The sequence below is a fragment of the Coenobita brevimanus genome, chromosome 67 (assembly GCF_032717465.1).
Source record: "Coenobita brevimanus isolate Jiangsu-jjx chromosome 67, ASM3271746v2, whole genome shotgun sequence".
Classification (NCBI taxonomy): Eukaryota; Metazoa; Arthropoda; class Malacostraca; order Decapoda; family Coenobitidae; genus Coenobita; species Coenobita brevimanus.
In genome coordinates, this window is record NC_137020.1 from 19,544,706 (window position 1) to 19,565,495 (window position 20,790).

Sequence of the window (20,790 nt, forward strand, 5' to 3'; positions counted from 1 at the left end):
GAAGTTTCACTTATATTCCCCTTAAAATACCCCTTAAAGTTCTCCTTAATATCCCTTAACATCCCTCTTAATACCCCTTAAAATCGCATATACTATCCCCCAAATTCTCTTAATATCCTTTAAAATCCACTTAATTATCCCTGAAAATCTCCCTAACTGTCCCAAAAAATCCCTCTCAGTATCCCTTAAAATCTCCCTCAATATCCCTAAAGGCCCCACTGAATATCCGTTAAAAATTTATCATATAATATCTTTAAATTCTTCATAAAATTCCATAAAATTACCCTTATATGCCTTATATTCCTCCTTAATATCTCTTAAAATTCCCCCCTTAATATTCCTTAAAGTTCCCCTTCATATTCCTTAAAATCGAATTAATATTACAAAATCCTCAAATATTTCTTAAAACCCCCCTTAACATTTATTAAGATCCCTTAGTATCCTTTAAACATCTACTATTCCTTAAAAACCTGTTTAACGTCTCTTAACATGCCCTTTAATATCCCCTAGAAGCTCTTGAGTATTGCACGAAATCCCTAAAAATGTCCTTTAATATCCCTCAAAATGTCAATTACTCTCCTTTAAAATGCCTCTTAAAATCCCACTCATCACCCCTTAAATATCCCAAAAATTCCATTGATGTCCCTTAATATCCCTTAAAATCATGCTTGACATCCCTTTAAATCTCCCTTCACATTCCTTAACATCCTCTCCAATCCTTCCCTACTCACCGTAACCCCGCCATACTTGCGGTCAGGTCACATCAGGTCACAGGTCACTACGTCCAGGGTATTTTCTTGACATAATCCACGCTGACGTAAATCCTCAGGTCCAGCACATCATACTGAAGCTCCATCACCTGACCTGGGCCCGGCCTACCTGCGGGACTGAGAGTGAGGTTAGGTTGGGTTTGGTTAGGTTAGGTTAGGTTAGGTTACGTTGGGTTAGTCAGTTTAGTTTTGGATACATAGCGATAAGTTAGGGCCTGTTTTGCTGGGTCACATTTCGTTTATAACATCATATTAGGTTTGGCTGGGTTACATTATGGAAGAAATGGGATGGCAGTGACGTGGAGAGGAGTGGAAGAGGAAGAGAAAGAAGGACTGAAGGAAGAGAAAGAAGATGGAAGGAAATGGATTGGAGAGAGAAAGAGAGAGAGAGAGAGAGAGAGAGAGAGAGAGAGAGAGAGAGAGAGAGAGAGAGAGAGAGAGAGAGAATATCAAGAAGTTGAAAAAAAATTACTTGTGTGGCCTGTACTAGTCGCGGCGCACGACTCTGAGGTTGTCATTATCGTACCCTGACAACCTACCGTTCAAAATTGAGTCTGATTTCGTATCATATTATACACGAATCATATTATTATGCACGAATATATTATACACGAATATTATAATATACGAACATATACACGAATCACATGCGTCTCATATTATACACGAAATCAAACGCACTTTTGAATGGTAGGTTGCCAGGGCACGATAATAACAACTTCAGAGTCGCGCGCCGCGACTATAGGCAACTCCTGCCGAAAGGAATTAATATACTAGAAGGACAAGACATACTAAAGAAGCAGCAAATAAATAACACGTTAATAATGCTTATGTTCTGAAAATTTTAACTACCCCAGTATGGTGATGTCTGTCTATCTATCTATCTATCTATCTATCTATCTATCTATTCCCAGACGCCACAATCCCGTAAGGGTTGGCCATTTGACTTTGAGTTTGTTTTACGGGGAGGGGCACTAACCCTCCACCAACCCACTTGCTGACACGTAGGGAGGCTGTATGGTTTGGTTATATGGTTACCACCCAGCGTTGTAAATGGTTTCTTGGCTTACAGGAAACCATTTGACTTATCACTCAATGTAAAGCCACTTGTAAAGGAAAGAAAAGCAGTAAGAAGTGACAGGAAAGATGGGAGAAATAGGAAGAGAGGAGGGCAGGCACAGAAAAAGAATGATAAAGGCTAAGGAAGAAGTAGGCAGCGCTGCATCAAGTGAGTGGATGATGGTCGCCACCACCTACCTTTTTCCTATCTCCAGAAGATTTAATTGTGTTAGAACAATACCTAAGTACTCATGTGGTTAAGGAATGCTATGTTTGACGTTTTCAGTTTTAAGGGTCTATCCTACTGTGAAAAAATGTGTCTGGAAACAGAAGGAACAGACTAAGAAATACGTCATCGATTTGAAGGGGTTGATAATACAGATGTTAATACACATCTCATACCATAAGCTTGTATGTGTATTTTGTTCCCAGTTGTTGAGAAGGTGGGGATAGGATGTAGGGATAACAAAGGAATTGATTATACAACTGTTAGTACCAGACCCATCCTGTACCATAAGCTTCAGTAATTAAGATACAAATAAATGTGAGTGTGAGAATGAGTAAATTGGGAGTGTGTCGTCCTGTCTCGGCTACCTCACTTTCTTTGGGGGAAGCAGCCTAGGTATACAGATAGATAGTAGTTTAGTAAGGGTGGGTGGGGAGTGCGAGATTCCATGATAGGGTATAGCTTGCTAAGGGTTAATAATATTTACAATACTCACCGTGTACCGTAAGTTTGTAGGTATAGGTGGCTCCCGGGTGTAATTTAGGAAGTGTGGGTGATGGTGGCCTGGACAGGATGCCAGACACGGGGTCCAGGTGGAAGTGTGTGTCCCCCAGTGGTGCAAACAGCTGATAGGTGACGGAGGCGCAGGGACAACGAGTTGACTCACCGGGACCCAGGGGGCATGTCAGCCCAAGGTCCTCATCAGTGCTCCATGCCCGATACACCACACCTGGGGAGGGATAAGTTAAGTCAGGCAGGGCAGGTACACTATGCATAAGGATGCGTCGTATCAGGTCAGATCAAGGCAAGTTAGGTTGGTGGTGGAAAGGTCTACTCAGAGTAGGTACCTGTCATGTGCAACCTTTAAAGACGTCAGGTCGCGCTAGGTCCGGTACAGAAACTTTGAGGTAGGACAGAAAGATGAGTAACTTTTATAGGAGTGAGGCAGGTAACCCAGATTAAGGCTATAATGATTATGCCATCATAACCTTTCCTCACTTAAGTATGGAGTGGGGTAGGATCCAGAATTATAGAAATAGAAAACACGAAACTAGGAGAACCCCAGTGTATATACTAAAAAAAAAGACAGTGACTTCATGCGCAGTTTCCCCGCCTACCCGGGATAGACTCCTCCTCCAACCCACGGTGCTAAAGTCACGACGTTGAGGTGGCGGTTGGCCGGATGCGTGTATCATTTTTATTAGTTTATTTTTGTATGCAGCTGGTTAGTATTATACTGTGCAAGCTATGGCAATATTAAGATTATTGAAATAACACATAAGAATATTTTTACTTTGTGAGTGTAATAGAGTTGGTAGGGGTCGTTGAGCGACATATTTTACTGGGCTGTCTTCACGAGCACACGTAGGTAGAGGTCGAGTAGCGCCTCATCTTCATTACTGTAGTTTATTTTTGTATACAGTTGGTTAATATTCTGCTGTACAATATGTATGCAAGTTTTGCCAATATTAAAATCATTGAAATAATACAAGTATACTGTCTACTTTGTGATAGCAGCAGCGTGGTTGGGGTGGTCGGACTATGAAATTCACGAGCTCAAGAAAAGCTCACTGGCGTCTCATCTTATTAGTTTATTTCAGTATACAGCTAATTATGTTCTGCTGTACATTATCTGTGCAAGCTATGCCGGTTTTAAGAGTATTGAAAGAACACAGAAGAGAATATTTAAGTGCCACATGCATAAATATATACAAGCACAGATATCAGTAACTTACAATAGGACTCGTAACTACTCTTCATTTTCCAGTGTATTGGCTCAAAAATTAAGTATCGCATAGGATTGGACTGAAATATTGGTAATCAGAACAACAGTCATGTCGCCAAACCAACAAATATATCTAGCAGAATGAGTAATGTAAGAGTAATCACCAGAAAATAATCGTTTCCTTATAAGCTTTGGCACTGCTTACCTTGTTTTCCAGGTAGATGAAGATCAGGATGGCATCAGGCTTTAATCTTCTAAAATTTCTTGATGATGGTCTTTTTAGAAGTTCACTTTTTACGTCTCGAGCATATTGGTGTTGACTAAAATGTCTCTCACACACTCGGCCATGAGCGGACACCTTGTCTTTCCTTCCATACCTGCGAATCCACTGAAGTCTGGTGTTTTTATCTTTAGGGAAACTAGAATACTTCAAAAAGCCACCCTCAGGTGCTTTACCTGTACATCCAAATACACTGCACCACGCCATGTTTTCCGTGTTTCCCCGAGAAGTACATAGAAAAGAATAACCACTGTACTACAGTATGTACCCCAGGTAGGCCTAGTGCGCGAACCAGGCTGCACCCTTCTACCATACCTACGTCACCACTCACGGCGACCAATCACAGATGACATGCGCAGAGCAAGGCTATTTTAGTCAAGAAATGAACTCACTGTTTAGAGTATATACACTGTGGGGAGAACTATCAAGAACAAGCCTGATGAACAATACCAGACAATCGTTCATGTATCATCCAAGTCTTCAGAACCCTAAATTCATCAGTAGCTGTAATATATTGTTATGCCGGTTGGGTTAGGTTAGTGGTTTATATCTGGAGATGCAAGGAACATTCTAGAAATTAAGTGTTGTGCTGTAGGATTAGGTTGTTGGTTTGTATCTGGAGGTGAGAGGAATATTCTGGAGATTTCGGCATGCCTATTTATTTTCTTTCTTTCTTACCTTAGAAATTGGTTCTAGTCATCATGATTATTGTCTACTGTTACTTTTGTGTGCATTATTACGCGGAAAAAAAGGGAATTATCTCCTAGACTCTTGAATGTTTTTGGCTGCACTAGTAGGTGGAATCGGGGGGGGGGGGGAGTATTTAAAAAGACTGTTCCGCCTCTCGAGATAATTTTAGTTGGCCAGAGAGTAATGGACAGAGTGAGTTTTGTGCACAGCAACGAGTCGATGGAGCAGTGGTAGTGAGTGAGAGCCATTCAGGCAGTGAGTCAGTGAACAGTCAGTCAGTGGCACATGGACAGTGACAGAGCTAGTGAAAGAGTTAGTAAGTGAGAGTTGGACAGTGAGAGTTAGTCAAACAGTCAGTGAGTGACAGTCAGTCAGTCAGTAAACGGACAATGAACAAGGACAGAGAAGCCATGGTGTTTTCCAAATGTACCTCAGCTGTGTCTGGAAGCAATAAAACCCAAAAGTGTTCAGCGGCTTTTGATTAACACCCAGGCCTGTCTACACTTCGTTCTCGACGTATCAGTTCACCCTATGATGTAACAGTTGGTGTCAGGAGTAGGGATACGTCTTGGGATATGGAGATGCATGGACACGCTGCCAAACCGGCAGACATATCTCTGGTAGATATACTCGCAATATTGAAAGCACAGCAAGAAGCACTAAAGAAACATCATGAGGATGAAAAGAAATATTATGAGGAACAAAAAGATATGCTTGCAGTTTTGAGAGCACAGGAAAAAGAACAAAGTGAATATTGAGAAGTACACAAGAAATATCAAGAAGAACAATCAGAAGATCAGGCACAACACTAAGTGAGACTAGAGAAACTGCTAAGTGGGCACAGACAGGAGCTTTGCCAGCTACAAGAGGAGCATCAGGATGGGATCAAGAAACTGAAGCAACCACAAGAGGTAGTATACAGCGAGGTAGAAGGAATAAGCAATCAGGCAAATGAAGTGAGAGAAGAGGTTTCTTGGATAGTGGAGGAAAAGTGAGATATGAAATACAGGTGAGCAACAAGGTCGAAGTCCGTGAACAGTGTTAGGTTGAGGGTCACACGCAGCACACCCCTTAGGTCCCAGTGACAGGTGCACAGAAAGGGGGTACCGTGCCCAAGATCATCAACACAGGACCATAGAGGACTTCGGTGCAGCTGAATGTGGTGTGTCATTGACAGTTTCCAGAGACTTTGCAGTGGCCGTGTGGATTCGCAGGGTGCTGTGCTGGGCTTGGGGGGACCAGTGGATGCCAGGATGCAGAAAGAAGGACCCTGGCCATGTGTGTTGCCAACACTGGGGACCCCTGGTTTTGCCTGGCTGGTGTCCCGCCGCTACCTGTTTGACTTCCATTCGATGCAAATGCGGCTAGGGGGAAGGAGTGTTCCACTGAGGGCCATGGGGCAAGGAAGTCTACTAGTGTTGACCAGACGGACTTCAGTTATCTCCACCTGAGTCAGACATGCTGCTGCCCTGCAAGATCCACGACAAGCTAAATGCTGCCCTGGAACTGGCTGAATACAGGATCCGTGGCTTGATGGAAGGGGGAGTGACGGTGGGGAAGACTTCAGTTGACCCTATGGGAGAAGTAGTACCCATTGTCATAGCCAACATTTCACTTTGTCCTAGTAAGATGAACTGGAGCATAGTTGTGGGTATGTGCAAAGAAGTCGATCAGGAGCCACCAAGCAGTGCATGCAAGAGGAATACCATTAAGCCCCAAGAAGAACTACCCAATCACTTTGCCAGGAGCGTCCAGTGTCTGGAGAAACCACAGATGGAGCAGCTGAAGAAGCTTTTGGTGGGGTGAGAAGATGTGTCTTCTATAGGAGACCTGGACTAGGAGGTGCACCTAGAATGGAGCTGAAGACCTGCTGCACACTGAAGATGAAGGGAGGGAGCACGATAATGGTGGAATCATTGACAGCCGTGGTTATCCAAGTCTTTATGCCATGGGACTTAGACAGCAGAGGCAGTGGTGATGACCTGGTAGTCTGGTAGTTTTTCCTGTATATAGGAACAGGTTTCTATAGTGTTCCTCCTCGTAACATAGGGTTTGGGTGGAGACACCCCCTCCCTACACTATTGCCATGTTTCCTAACCCTACGATGTATAACGCCTGTGGTTTGTGTAGTAGGAATGATACATAAACATAACTCATACTAATATAACTGTAATGAAAGTGCTGACATGTATTAAGGAAGAATAAAACTATTCTGCATACTATATTATACGATAATAGAGAAACGTGGCATAAAAATTTGGCAGTGTTGCTCTAAAAATATTCTAATTATTATTTACTTCCCCAACACTTCTAACATTGCTAATTAATTTAGCAAGTATAATTGCAAGAAAATTTGAAGGGATAAAAGTGGGAAGAGGCGATCCTTTCATAATTAAAATAAATATATCAAACAGCTCTGGGGTGGCAGCACTCACGCGACACGTGTTTGTGTGTACGCTGTGGGAGGTCACCAACCCCCTACAGGATTTAGGCCTATTGGGGAAACCTCTATAAAAAAACGCGCCGTGACTTTTACCTCAAGGGTGGTGCGGAAATAAAGTCAAAATTATAATCCATACATAAAAATGGAAGTAAAAAACCATGGATGACACATAACAAAATCTAGCGAGAGAGAGAGAGAGAGAGAGAGAGAGAGAGAAAAAATAATAATAATAATAATAATAATAATAATAAAACTTTATTTCCACTAAACAGTGGGTATTCTTATACATTATACAGTAGTACAGCATACAGTATGAAAGTTCTATACACAATATAATACAAGTTGATACATATGGTGGAGAATAGTGACAGAGAGGTAAATGGTTTAAAAGGTGTGGGGACACTTAGGTTAAAAATAGATCAATTAAGGGATTTAGGAACGAAGGCAGTGGGAAGGATTAAGACAGATGGGATTGTAAGATTAGGGAGTTTGAGCAATAGGGTAGAATGTATGCTCTCAATAAAAGTATAGCAATTATCAACGGCTAATTATTATACAGGTGTTGATGGTGGGGGTCTATATTTATAGGAGGTGTTGGTGGTGGAGGTATAGCGGGTGTTGTTGATGGGGGTGTTGTTGGGGGTAGGGGTATAGGGGGTGTTGGTGGCAGGGGTATAGGGGGTATTAGAAAAACGGAGATCACAAGAGGGAAACAGTGTCAAGGTCATCGCTGATGGAGAGGTCAGCTCGGAAACGTGGCAACAGTGCAGGGAGGGGGTGACTCCACCAAAACCCTACGTTTCGATCTGTCAGACTATAGTCCTGCAGACTTTGATGGAATCTGAAAACAATGATATGAATCAAATGTGGAGAGAGGTAAGAGAGGTTCTGCATGAGAGTGCTAAGGTTACTATTAAGAAAAAGGGAAAAGCGAGAAGGAAAAAGTGGATGTCAGATGAAACATGGAATGCAATTCAGAAAAGGAAAGAGGATAAGTTAAGAAGTGAAGAACAACATGTTGATGGCCAGGTAGTTGAAGTACTTCGAGCAAAGTACTGGAGTTTACATTCAGAAGTAAAAAGACTCGTTAGACGTGATAAGAGGAGGCTATATGATGAAAAGGCAACAGAGACAGAAATTAAATTAAGTAAAAATGACGGTCAGAGCACAAGAGCAGCGTATCAGGCAATAAAGGAGTTAACTGGGACTGAAAAGAGAAGGAAGGAAATACCTGTACGAGATAGAAATGGTAATTTGATGACTAAAGATTTGGATATAAAAGGAAGGTGGAAAGAGCACTTTGAATCTGTTCTAAATAGACCAATCCCAGTCGAAGAGGACATTTTGCCAGCCGAGAGAGATTTGCAGATAGAAACAGGGGATATAACTTTGGAAGAGGTAGGAAAATCTATAAAGGAGTTAAAGAATTCTAGGCTCCAGGAGAGGATGGAATATTCCCTGAAATGCTTAAGGTGGAAAATGACGAGTTGATGAATGCGCTTTTGAAACTTTTTAATGTGGCTTGGGATAATGGTGGAATTCCAGAAGAGTGGAAAAATGGAGTGATTATAAAAATACCAAAAAAGGGAGATTTAAGTGTGTGTAGCAATTGGAGGGGGATAACTTTGACACCTGTAGTTGCAAAAGTCTTCTCCAAAATCTTGTTGAACAGAATAGAGCCAGTAATTGATAACATTTTAAGAGAAGAACAAGCGGGATTTAGAAAGGGTCGAGGTTGTAATGATCAGATTTTTATTGTAAGGCATCTAATGCAACAAGCTAATGAGATGAAAATGCCACTTAGTATGTGTTTTGTGGATTTTGAAAAGGCGTTTGATAGTGTTTCACGTGGAGCTATGTTGAAAATTATGAGATTCTATGGTATACCAGAAAAGTTTGTAAATATTATTAGAAGCCTGCATGAAGGTACTTTTTGCAAGGTAATGGTGGGTGGTTCTTTGAGTGATCCATTTCAAGTTAGGTCAGGAGTGATTCAAGGAGGCGTTCTTTCGCCATTGTTGTTTTTGGTTATGGATTATGTTATGAAAAAGGTTGTAAGGAGAACAGATGCAGGAATTAACTGGAAAGAAAATAAGAAGCTGATGGATTTGGACTATGCTGATGATATTGTACTGACTTGTGGAAGTATTTACGAGATGCAGAGGGTGCTTGATTGGTGGAGGAAGGAGAAAAAGTGGGATTGGTAATAAATTGTGGAAAGACTGAAATTATTAATATGAACGTGGAGAACCAAATCGATTGTGTTATTGGGAATCATGTGGTGAAGAATGTAGAAAACTTTAAATATCTGGGAACGATTGTATCATCTAATGGATCATTAAACAATGAAATTGAGGAGAGGATTAGACAGGCTTGGCAAGCTGTTGGAATGTTGAAATCCGTTTGGAATAATAATATGCTTTCGGTACATGCTAAAGTGAAAATTTACAAGTCCATGGTTAGACCAATTTTAATTTATGGGCATGAGTCATGGTACAGTACAATTGCAACAGATCAGAAAGTATTAGGATTTGAGAATAAAATACTGAGAAGGATTCTTGGGGTAAAGTGGCAAGACAGAGTTACAAATGCAAGAGTAAGGGATATTACGAGAGTGGAACCAGTTAATGAATATGTGAGACTGTCTCGCTGGAAGTGGCTGGGGCACATATACAGAAAAGAAGGTAGTTTAATACAGGATGTGCCAGAGTGGACTGCTAGAGGAAGAAGAGGTAGAGGTAGGCCGAGGGAAACCTGGTTGAGGACATTGAAAAAAGAAGCAGGAGAGGAGCGTTGGTGGGACCTGAAGGAGATGGCAAGAGACAAATATTGGTGGAGAGAGTTCACCGAGGCCCTATGGATCCCGTGGGGTGTCACAGGAAATGATTAATTGACTGATACTCGTATATAGGTAGGATTTGGTGTTTGTGTCAGGGACAACACAGTTTTGAGGGAGTGGCAGTTTATGTCAATAGGAGTAGGTTAGTGGTTTATATCTGTAGATCTGAGAAACATTCTAGAAATTAAGTGATGCACCATTTATTAGGTTAATGTTTATATCTGGAGATATGAGGAACATGCTAGAAATTAAATGCTGTGCTGTAGGATTAGGTTGGTGATTTGTATCTCGAGATACGAGGAACATTCTGGAGATTTTTGGCATGTCTGATTTATTTATTTCTTACCTTAGGAAATTAGGTCTTGTCATCATTGTTATTTTATATTGTTAATTTACGTGCATTGTTGCCTAAAAAAAGAAGAGTTCTCTCCTTGGCTCTAGAATACTCTGGGCTGCGCTAGTAGGTGGAGCTGCGGGGGGGGGGGGAGGTATTTAAAGGAACCGTCTCACCTCTCAAGACAGTTTAAGTTAAAGAATAATGGACAGAGTGAGCCAATGGCAGTGAATGAGAACCAGTCAGACACTGAGTCAGTGCATAGACAGTCTGTAAGTGGTAGACAACCAGCGAGAGAGAGTCAATGACAGAGTTGGTGAGAGAGCCAGACACTGAGTACTACGTAAGGGACAGAGTAGTCAGTCGTATACAGTCAGTCAGTGAACAGACAGTGAGCAAATAGTAGCGAGAGAGAGAGAGAGAGAGAGAGAGAGAGAGAGAGAGAGAGAGAGAGAGCCACGGTGTTTTACATGTGTACCTCAGCTGTGCCTGGAAAGAATGAAACCCAGAAATGTTCAGCACACTCTGGCCTATCTATGCATAATTCTGGACGTATCAACGAACCCTAAAGTATAACAGTTTATTCCGGGTAGTATAACTGACCATAATTCTAACACTAAAACTTGATCTAGAGTTTTGTCCTTTTGATGCTTGTTTCATGTAGCTTAGAATAAGACAGTACTACAGTTCCACATCCTTTACATATCACCTCTTCATCATGAGCTTCACATTCTGTTGTTAATGTGTTGTGATGCCGGTAAGATTAGGGTAGTGTTTTGAATCTGGCGATGTGGGGAACCTTCTAGAAACAGTGTTCTGTTGTAGGTTTAGGCTAGTGTTTGTATCTGGAGACGTGAGGAACAGTCCAGAGATTTTGGCATGTGTTTTGTTTTCTTTATATATTACTGTAGGAACTAGTTCTTGCCACTGTTGTTACTGTGAATTTTTAGTTTAAGTGCATTAATTCATCAGAAAATGTGAGTTCTCTTCAAGGTCCTGAAATGTTCTGGGTTGTACTGGTGGGTGGAGTCAAGGAGGGTGAGTATTTGAAGACCGTTCAACCACCGAATCAGTCAGTTCGACTCAGGCTGTGTGCAAAATCAGTACAGATTTGTCAGTGAGCCAGTGAGTGATAGAGTAAGTGCACAGCATTTCAGTTTTTCTTCAAGGAACAGTAACGGAGTTGGTGAGTCAGAAAGTGAAAGAGTAATCAGTGATGGACGGAGTAGTGAATCAATCAGTGAGTTAGTCAGCCAGTGAACAGACAGTGGACTAGCAGTAGTGAGTGAATGACAAGGTTAACGTGAGAGAGACAAGTCAGTGTTTTGCAGTTGTACCTACAAGTAATAAAGCCCAGAAACATTCATTTGCCTTTGATTAACTGCCTGGCCTGTTTAAATGTCATTCTGAACGTATCAACGGAAGCACTAAGGTATCAGTTCATGTCTGGAGTGAAACGAATCTTAAAGTTACAGCAGTGTTTTTATGGCTGGGCATGGAGAGATGATAATTTTAAGCCAAGTTAGAAGAGGACAGGGCGAAATGGAGGAGATTTGTTTGGGGTATGGGACTGAGGCTTCTGGCTATGAAAAATGAGTGCTGGTGCCACCACAACTTCATGGTTTATCAGCTTTCTGATGTAGAGTTCCAAAAATAATATCGCTTTAATTTTTAGTTTAACACTTAGCATTGTGATATGTTTGTTGGGCTCCAAAGATCATAGTTTTAGGTTTCAAAGAGCATTGCTCGCTGCCTCTTTAGTTATCAAGTTTATTAAAGCGATCAGCTACGATATGTATGCCCACAAGAGAGCCCCATCTTTCGTTTTCTGTATTGTGCCAGGAATGTAGAAAACGAGACAGCTATGGGGAACAACTTTAAAGTGTGTGTGTGTGTGTGTGTGTGTGTGTGTGTGTGTGTGTGTGTGTGTGTGTGTGTGTGTGTGTGTGTGTGAAAAATATTTTAAGGTTCTGGTAAACAAATCGGGGCTCCTCACTCGGAGCACCACAATATAAGAAATTTCTCGTATTTTCTAATAAACAACTCGTAGGTCGTTACTCGTCCCTAAAGTTGTCCTTAAGTAAATTCAAACAAGTCTCATAGGGTTAGGTGAACTGTAACTTAACCTTAACTCACCTAACTATTGCTCTTCTATCTCCTAGCTAATCCCCCCTTGAACTGGCCAATTCTTAAAGATTACTTAGAGAGTTCGGACAGCAGATGATGACGAGCCGCTTTTCTGTAGTTGCTTGGGTTTCAAGCATCCTTGAGTGTGTATGTACACGCTAACTCGATGAGGTCTAGGAGCACAGTAAGCTCGACGGCTGGCTTCTTTCTCCCTCATCGGATTCGAAGGTGCCAACTATTAATAAATTACAGTACTAAATAGTTAGATTACATCATGATATATACAGAGCGAATCTAACAAATTAATCTTAGTTTTAATTAAACTAAAGTTAAACCAAATATTCCCTTTAACTAGGTGAATATCTTAAATCCACATCTGCTTTATATGAGGACCTTTTCATCCTCGCCACGTCATCTAACGCGCAGACGCAGTTTAGCTCAGTGGAAATTTCCATATAATTACATGTATTTACAATATAGTTGTCCACAAGGGTTAAACACAGTAGCATTTAATTTATCAATAATAAGAATTATTAAAGAGAACGTAATTTCTGGGTTATAAAAACTGCTTGAACAGGTGATAACCATCTTCTGGTTTTCCTCTACTTCTAACCAGGGACGACTATTATAAAAGTAGAGAGCGCAACTGCTCTGGGGAAAATGTTTCCCACAGTGTGTGTGTGTGTGTGTGTGTGTGTGTGTGTGTGTGTGTGTGTGTGTGTGTGTGTGTGTGTGTGTGTGTGTGTGTGTGTGTGTGTGTGTGTGTGTGTGTGTGTGTGTGTGTGTGTGTGTGTGTGTGTGTGTGTGTGTTGTCCACACACGTACACATCAAGTGCATGTGCACGTGTTGTCCTTGTGCTAAGATTTTGAATCAAGAGATAATGTCATAATGCATATTGTTTCTGTATATCTATCTACCTGTGTATGTGACTATGCATATGTATCTGTTTATAGTGTATAAGTATGTATATATATGTCTGCCTATATATGTATTGTTACATAGCCTATGATTTCATCATCCTTTGTGTAATTTTAACGCACAGTATGCTGCATGTTTGATCACGAGCGTGTTCTGCCTCAGTCCCCCCCTTCTACCGTTATAGTAGAGTAAGTCGTCCTTTCTGTTATTTAGTGCGGGATTGTCGACCGTTTGTCCCCATCGCTTCATTTGCGCGTCCTGCTTACAAGTTGTATCAGGCTCTGCTGGCCCCTATATAATGAGCTCAGTCTCTGCATCATGGCCACTTAGATCTGCTCCTCATTTTGTTCACATCTCTGTCCTCCCCTGTACAGATATTATTATTGTGAGTGCTCAAGAAGTCTCCAACCATCTAGCAGCTGTGTGTAATTTGAGTATAACTGTTATTGCATTTTTTTCTTGTACTGTATAGCATAAGTTTAATTTGTAGGCCTAGTGAAGTTTTTGTAATTCGTGTGGGGTTCTTTATGTCAGTCATTTTTGATAATAGTTTGTATCTGTAATAATTTATCTGGCATTCACTGAGTATTATCTGGTATCTCATTTTATCAGGGCTGACTTAGATAAATTTACTCTTGCTAATTTTGTGTTAATAGAGGCTATTGCAGTTAACCATATATTTAACCTGTTTATTTGCCATTACATTATCCTTATGAGTTCTGAATGTTTTGTTGTTAGTTTGTGCATTAAACTTTAACTTGTAATTTTACCTAACTCTTTTGTTTTGAACCTGGAACTTTACGGGACAGTAGTGACTCTTCGTATTCTCACTTAAAGTGTACGTTATCTTTCTCTGTTCCGTAACATAAATTTGGCGACCTCATATCAGGATATCCAGGATATTATCATAAGGATATTGTTTGATATTTTGTGACTGTGATATATTCATGATGGCTACTATTTCTACACTTGATGAAGCCAAAGATTTTTTGTCAAATGTGCAAACAGTGTGTGATATAGAAAACAGAACAAAGAATGAACTTAAGCTTGTTGCTCAACAATTGGGAATTGCAGTTCACTCTCATCATTCTAAAGATCAAATTGTTGGCATGATTAATAAAAGCTTGTTTAATGTAACTCCTCCAAATGAGCAAACGCAGATTGAATTAGCTAAGTTACAGCTAGCCCTGCAGGAGGCTCGTGTGAAGGAAGCTGAATTTCAAGCACGTGCTAAGGAGGCTGATGTTAAGGAGGCAAATGCTCGTATTCAAGAGGCAGAGGTACGGGCTCAGGCACAAATTGAGCTTGCCAGATTCAGGCAGACCATGAGTATCGCATGAAACAAGGTGGAACTGGATCATCTTGCTCTGATGATTTTGATGTGGCTAAAAATGTTAAACTTGTCCCTCCTTTTAATGAATCTGATTTAACAAAGTATTTTCAGTTGTTTGAGAGGGTAGCTACAGGTTTTAATTGGCCTAAGGAGTATTGGCCAGTACTCCTTCAAACTGTTCTCACCGGTAAAGCTCAAGTAACTTATGCATCTTTGCCTCAGGATCGGTCTGATAATTATGATGTAGTTAAGAGCTTGATTCTTAAGGCCTATGAGCTTGTTCCTGAAGCTTATAGAGTAAAATTTAGGACAACTTATAAGCAAGATAAGCAATCCCATGTTGAGTATGCAAAAATCAAAGAAGATCTGCTAGAGCAGTGGTTAAATTCTAAGAATGTGGATTCTGATTTTGGTAAATTTAAGCAGATGATTTTGCTGGAGGATTTCAAAAGGTGTATTTATAAAGATGTAAACCTATATCTTGATGAGAAAAGGATAGATAATTTGTCTGATGCTGCAGTTTTAGCTGATGAGTATGTTCTCACTCACAAGAGATATTCTAGAGAAAAAGGGAAAGCTGAGAGTAAGTACGTTGCCTCTACTCAGAGTACAGGTAACAGGAAAGAGAATAAAGATGATGTTTCTCAGGAAGTAAATACCAGCTTCACCTCTAGATTTCAGAAAAGTAAATGTACTTATTGTAGTAAGCTTGGTCATACTACGGAGAGATGTTTCAGGAGACAGCGTGATGTGAACAAAAAGGAGTCTTTAAATATTCAGTCAATTGGTCTAGTGTCCACTCTTGAGAGTTCCCAGAATTCTTTAACTGAGTTAACTGAACCTGCTTTGAGGGGTAACTTAAATTCTCATGATGGAGCTCCTCTTTTGAGCAGTAACGTGGGTGACACTCAAGAGTTCATGTGCTAATTTCCTGTCTGATGGTTTTGTCAGTCCTCTGGACAGTAATGACAGGAAATCAGTTAAAATATATCGTGATACAGGTGCTTGCCAATCCCTTATGCTGACCAGTGTTCTAGGCTCTAATGTTAATTCCTCTGATGAAACTGTAATCTTACAAGGTGTAGGAATAATTACTTCTCTGTTCCTCTGTGCAGAGTGAATTTAGAGTCTGGTTTTGTTAATGGTTCTGTTATGGTTGGGTTGGTTGAGACACTCCCAATGTCAGGTGTAACTTTCTTACTTGGAAATGATATTGGTGGAAGTCAAGTGTGTCCAGCTCCTCAGTTGTCTAGTGAGCCAGTGGCTGTGTCCCAGGATTGTGATGTCCCTGATGTGTTCCCTGCATGTGCTGTCACTAGGGCTAAGTCTAAAGTTACTGGTGATGTAGAGGATGATGATGATGTTATCCTAGCTGACACTTTTCTTGCTAATTTGGACCACTCACCAGATGAGGCAGTACCCCGTAGTGTTGATAATTTGTCTCGTCAAGAGTTGGTTGAGTTGCAGGTTGCTGACCCTGAGTTGAAAGGTCTAGCTAACTCTGCTTACAGTGAAGAAGAGTCAGCCGGTGCTTCTACTTGTTATTATGTAAAGTCAGGAGTACAGTACTTATGAGGAAGTGGAGACCCCCAACAGCATCAGCCGACTGTGAATGGGAGGTTGTACATCAAGTTGTCATCCCTCGTGTTTGTAGGCAGGATATCATTCGAGTGGCTCATGATTCCAGTTTGGCAGGACACCTTGGAGTGAGGAAGACTGTGGCACGCATTTTGAAACACTTCTACTGGCCAGGTATCTTCAGGGATGTTTCCTGGTATTGTAAGTTTTGTCACACCTGTCAAGTTGTGGGAAAGTGTAATCAGACCGAAAAGGTTGCACCTCTAGTTCCCATTCCTCCTTTTGAGGCGCCTTTCACCCGTGTGTTGGTGGATATTGTGGGCCCTCTTCCTAAGACTTCTTCAGGATTTTTATGTGTTGACCATGATTGATATGGCTACTCGTTATCCTGAAGCCATTCCACTTTAGAAACATCTCAGCAAAGAACGTGGTTAAGGAAATGCTAGGGTTCTTCACAAGTTTGGTCTGCCTAAGGAGAGGTACAGTCAGACCGAGGAAGTAATTTCATGTCAAATGTTTTCAAGCAGTCTCTGAAAGAGTTGGGCATCACCCAGATCACGTGTTCAGCTTACCATCCCCAGACCCAAGGAGCGTTGGAGAGAGATATCATCAAACACTCAAATCGATGCTCAAGAAATACTGTTTGGAACATCAGAAAGACTGGGATAAAGGTCTTCCATTCGTTGTGTTTGCTGCAAGAGAATCTCCAAATGAATCACTGGGCTTCTCACCTTTGAACTACTGTTTGGCCATGAAGTAAGAGGACCCTTAAGCTACTCAAGGAATGCTGGCTGTCGGAGGAAGATGACGTCAACCTGCTGGAGTATGTGATGAAGTTCAAAGAACGGCTGTCCACCGCTTTACAGCTGGCGAGAGAGAATTTAGGAGCTGCTCAGGAGAAGATGAAGACTTGGTATGACAAGAAGTCCAGGTTACGCCACTTTCAGCCAGGAGATCAGGTTTTGATTCTGCTACCAGTTCATGGGCAACCTCTTCAAGCCAAGTTTAGTGGCCCTTATTTCGTGGAGAAGAAACTCAGTGATGTCAGCTATGTCATCGCCACACCAGATCGTAGAAAGAGCAAGCAACTATGTCACATCAACATGCTAAAGTTATATCACAGGCGGGACGAAAATAATCCAGTCTGCACTGTAGCTGTTCCACCCGAGTCTGCAAGTGAAGCTCTCCCATGCAGTATGAGCCTGAGTGATAGTTTGGGGAAGAATCCTGATATCATGAATGATCTCCAGACTAAGCTTTCTCATCTACCACCCAAGGAAAGGCAGGAGTTTTCGGCATTACTGCAGGAGTACCCGCAAGTGTTCCGTGCTACTCCAGGAAGAACCACTGTGTTGATGCATGATGTCGATGTTGGAGACGCAAAGCCAATTAAATTGCCTCCTTACCGTGTGAACCCAGTGAAAGTTCCTCTCATCCAGAAGGAGCTTGGCTACCTGTTGGACCACAAGATGATTGAGCCCTATCAGAGCGAGTGGAGTTCTCCTGTCACTCTAGTCCCTAAGCCAGGTGGGTCACAGAGGCTTTGCGTCGACTACAGACGTGTTAGTCAGATAGCCGGAGCAGACACTTACCCTCTTCCTCGTGTGGAAGATTGCATGGACAAGATCGGAGGGGCTAGGTGCATGAGTGGGTTTGATTTGTTAAAGGGATACTGGCAAGTACCTATGACTGAACGTTCTAGGGAGATCTCATGTTTTGTAACATTAGGAAAGACCTTTGCATGGTCTGTAATGCCTTATACAGATTGTTTTAGAGTAATAAGAAATTTCCTTTGTAAATTTCTTTTTTCTTTGTGGGGAGGTGTTACATAGCCTATGATTTCATCATCCTTTGTGTAATTTTAACGCACAGTATGCTGCATGTTTGATCACGAGCGTGTTCTGCCTCAGTCCCCCCCTTCTACCGTTATAGTAGAGTAAGTCGTCCTTTCTGTTATTTAGTGCGGGATTGTCGACCGTTTGTCCCCATCGCTTCATTTGCGCGTCCTGCTTACAAGTTGTATCAGGCTCTGCTGGCCCCTATATAATGAGCTCAGTCTCTGCATCATGGCCACTTAGATCTGCTCCTCATTTTGTTCACATCTCTGTCCTCCCCTGTACAGATATTATTATTGTGAGTGCTCAAGAAGTCTCCAACCATCTAGCAGCTGTGTGTAATTTGAGCATAACTGTTATTGCATTTTTTCTTGTACTGTATAGCATAAGTTTAATTTGTAGGCCTAGTGAAGTTTTTGTAATTCGTGTGGGGTTCTTTATGTCAGTCATTTTTGATAATAGTTTGTATCTGTAATAATTTATCTGGCATTCACTGAGTATTATCTGGTATCTCATTTTATCAGGGCTGACTTAGATAAATTTACTCTTGCTAATTTTGTGTTAATAGAGGCTATTGCAGTTAACCATATATTTAACCTGTTTATTTGCCATTACATTATCCTTATGAGTTCTGAATGTTTTGTTGTTAGTTTGTGCATTAAACTTTAACTTGTAATTTTACCTAACTCTTTTGTTTTGAACCTGGAACTTTACGGGACAGTAGTGACTCTTCGTATTCTCACTTAAAGTGTACGTTATCTTTCTCTGTTCCGTAACAGTATATATGAATATATATCATATATATGTGCATGTAACATATGTATTTATATGTACATCTGTACACATACCCATATCTTTATACATGCGTACCTATCCTGTACATACCGTATGTCTACGGCTACATGTGCGTGAATCAATACATATATGTATAGTTATATAAGTATATGTATGTGTGCATATGTGCCTCTCTCTGCATACGTATATACGAACGTGGGTGTCAATGTACCCCTTTGCTAATTCCCAGACTTGTAATGGTAATTACTACAACAACTTTGTACTGTGTATGTGTCATTGTATCTCTTTGTTAATTACTGTGCTTGTAATGATAATTCCTTTTATACTTTTTATGTCATATATATACAGTATGTGTCAATGTAACCCTTTGCTCTCAAGCACCCTTCCTTGATTGGACTTCAACGACAATGTTCCACAGAGTACTGGGGCTTGTACTGAATGAGAAGAATCGAAGTAAAACAAAATGTGTGTGTGTGTGTGTGTGTGTGTGTGTGTGTGTGTGTGTGTGTGTGTGTGTGTGTGTGTGTGTGTGTGTGTGTGTGTGTGTGTGTGTGTGTGTTTACATCAAGGTCTTTGTTGTTCCAGTTACGTTAAAGGTGACTGAGGTGAGAGATGGGAAGGAGGAAAAATCAAAGGTAATGAGAGGGAAATTTGAAAGACAGTCGGGTGAGAGAGAGAGAGAGAGAGAGAGAGAGAGAGAGAGAGAGAGAGAGAGAGAGAGAGAGAGAGAGAGAGAGAGAGAGAGAGAGAGAGAGAGAGAGAGAGAGAGCATAAAGTACGTTAATCTTGAAGTTACTGTGCAGGGAATGAGATCAACCCTTGAATCTTATGCTTCTCTCTCTCTCTCTCTCTCTCTCTCTCTCTCTCCCTCCTGTAGCGAGCGTCAGTTACATTACCTGTGCGTTGATATGTCATAATTACCTGTTGCATTGGAAGGCAGAACGGCCGTGGCTGAGTGGACCAGGAACCTGGGTGTGTAGTGGTCCACTGTGGGGGAGACGGAGTGTGTGGGGTGAGTTTTGCGACTAGGGTGGGATGAGGGATGAATGGAGTGACAGCTGTGAGTGGGATTAGTAGATGAGAGGTGAGCAGGATGAGTAGGGTGTCAGAAAAATGTTAAGAAAAAAAACATGATATTGAAAAAAGGGTGAGATGAGCGTGAGGAGTCTGAATCAGAGTTACCCGGTTCTGGAAATGGACGCCTTCGTGCAGTGTCATTGATATAATCGTGTTACACAAATGTTCCTCAACCTATTTCTGTTCCCTAAATGGGGACGATGGACTGCAAGAGGGCAGATTCATCCTGCAATCTATCGTGTTCAAGGTCAGACAAGGCTTGGGATACAACTAGCTTACTCATACCGGTACTATGCAGTTATAAATGTACTTAGACCATTCAGAGATTAGCCTACGGCATCAACAATCAAGTATAGCCTTAAAAACAATAGTTATAATTATTCTCTAGTCATAGAGTTATTAGGAAAGAAATGGAGAGAGAGAGAGAGAGAGAGAGAGAGAGAGAGAGAGAGAGAGTCTGATATCTTCTTGTTTTTCTTTTAATTTTTGGTCGTTTTCATAATGCGTCCTTTGTTTCTCTGCCTGTTTCAATGCTCTTTTTCAATTTCTTTTTCCTTATGTTGCAAGTTATATTCGTCTCTCTTCACCTAATTTCTCTTCTCTTACTCGTGTTTCGTTCTCTTCACCGACCTCTCACATCAGTTTTCTGTCTGTCTGCCATCAGGTAACTTGTTTTCTTGTTTGTCTTCTCTCACTCTTCCGTCTCTTCCTCATCATTGATCTCTCTCATCAGTTTTCTGTTACCTGTCTGTTTTTCAT

General features: G+C 41.2%; 1 protein-coding gene across 1 annotated transcript in view; it reads right to left on the reverse strand.

The window, feature by feature from the left end:
• Positions 1–778: 778 nt before the first annotated feature.
• Positions 779–20,790, reverse strand: part of LOC145405583 (uncharacterized) — a 60,339-nt gene continuing 40,327 nt past the window's right edge. Inside the window, exons 3-5 of the mRNA XM_080276909.1 lie at positions 19,876–19,941; positions 2,552–2,785; positions 779–879 (exon numbers count right to left, since the gene is read on the reverse strand). Coding sequence (XP_080133035.1) covers positions 779–879; positions 2,552–2,785; positions 19,876–19,941 — 401 coding nt within the window. The remainder of the gene's footprint in view (positions 880–2,551; positions 2,786–19,875; positions 19,942–20,790) is intronic.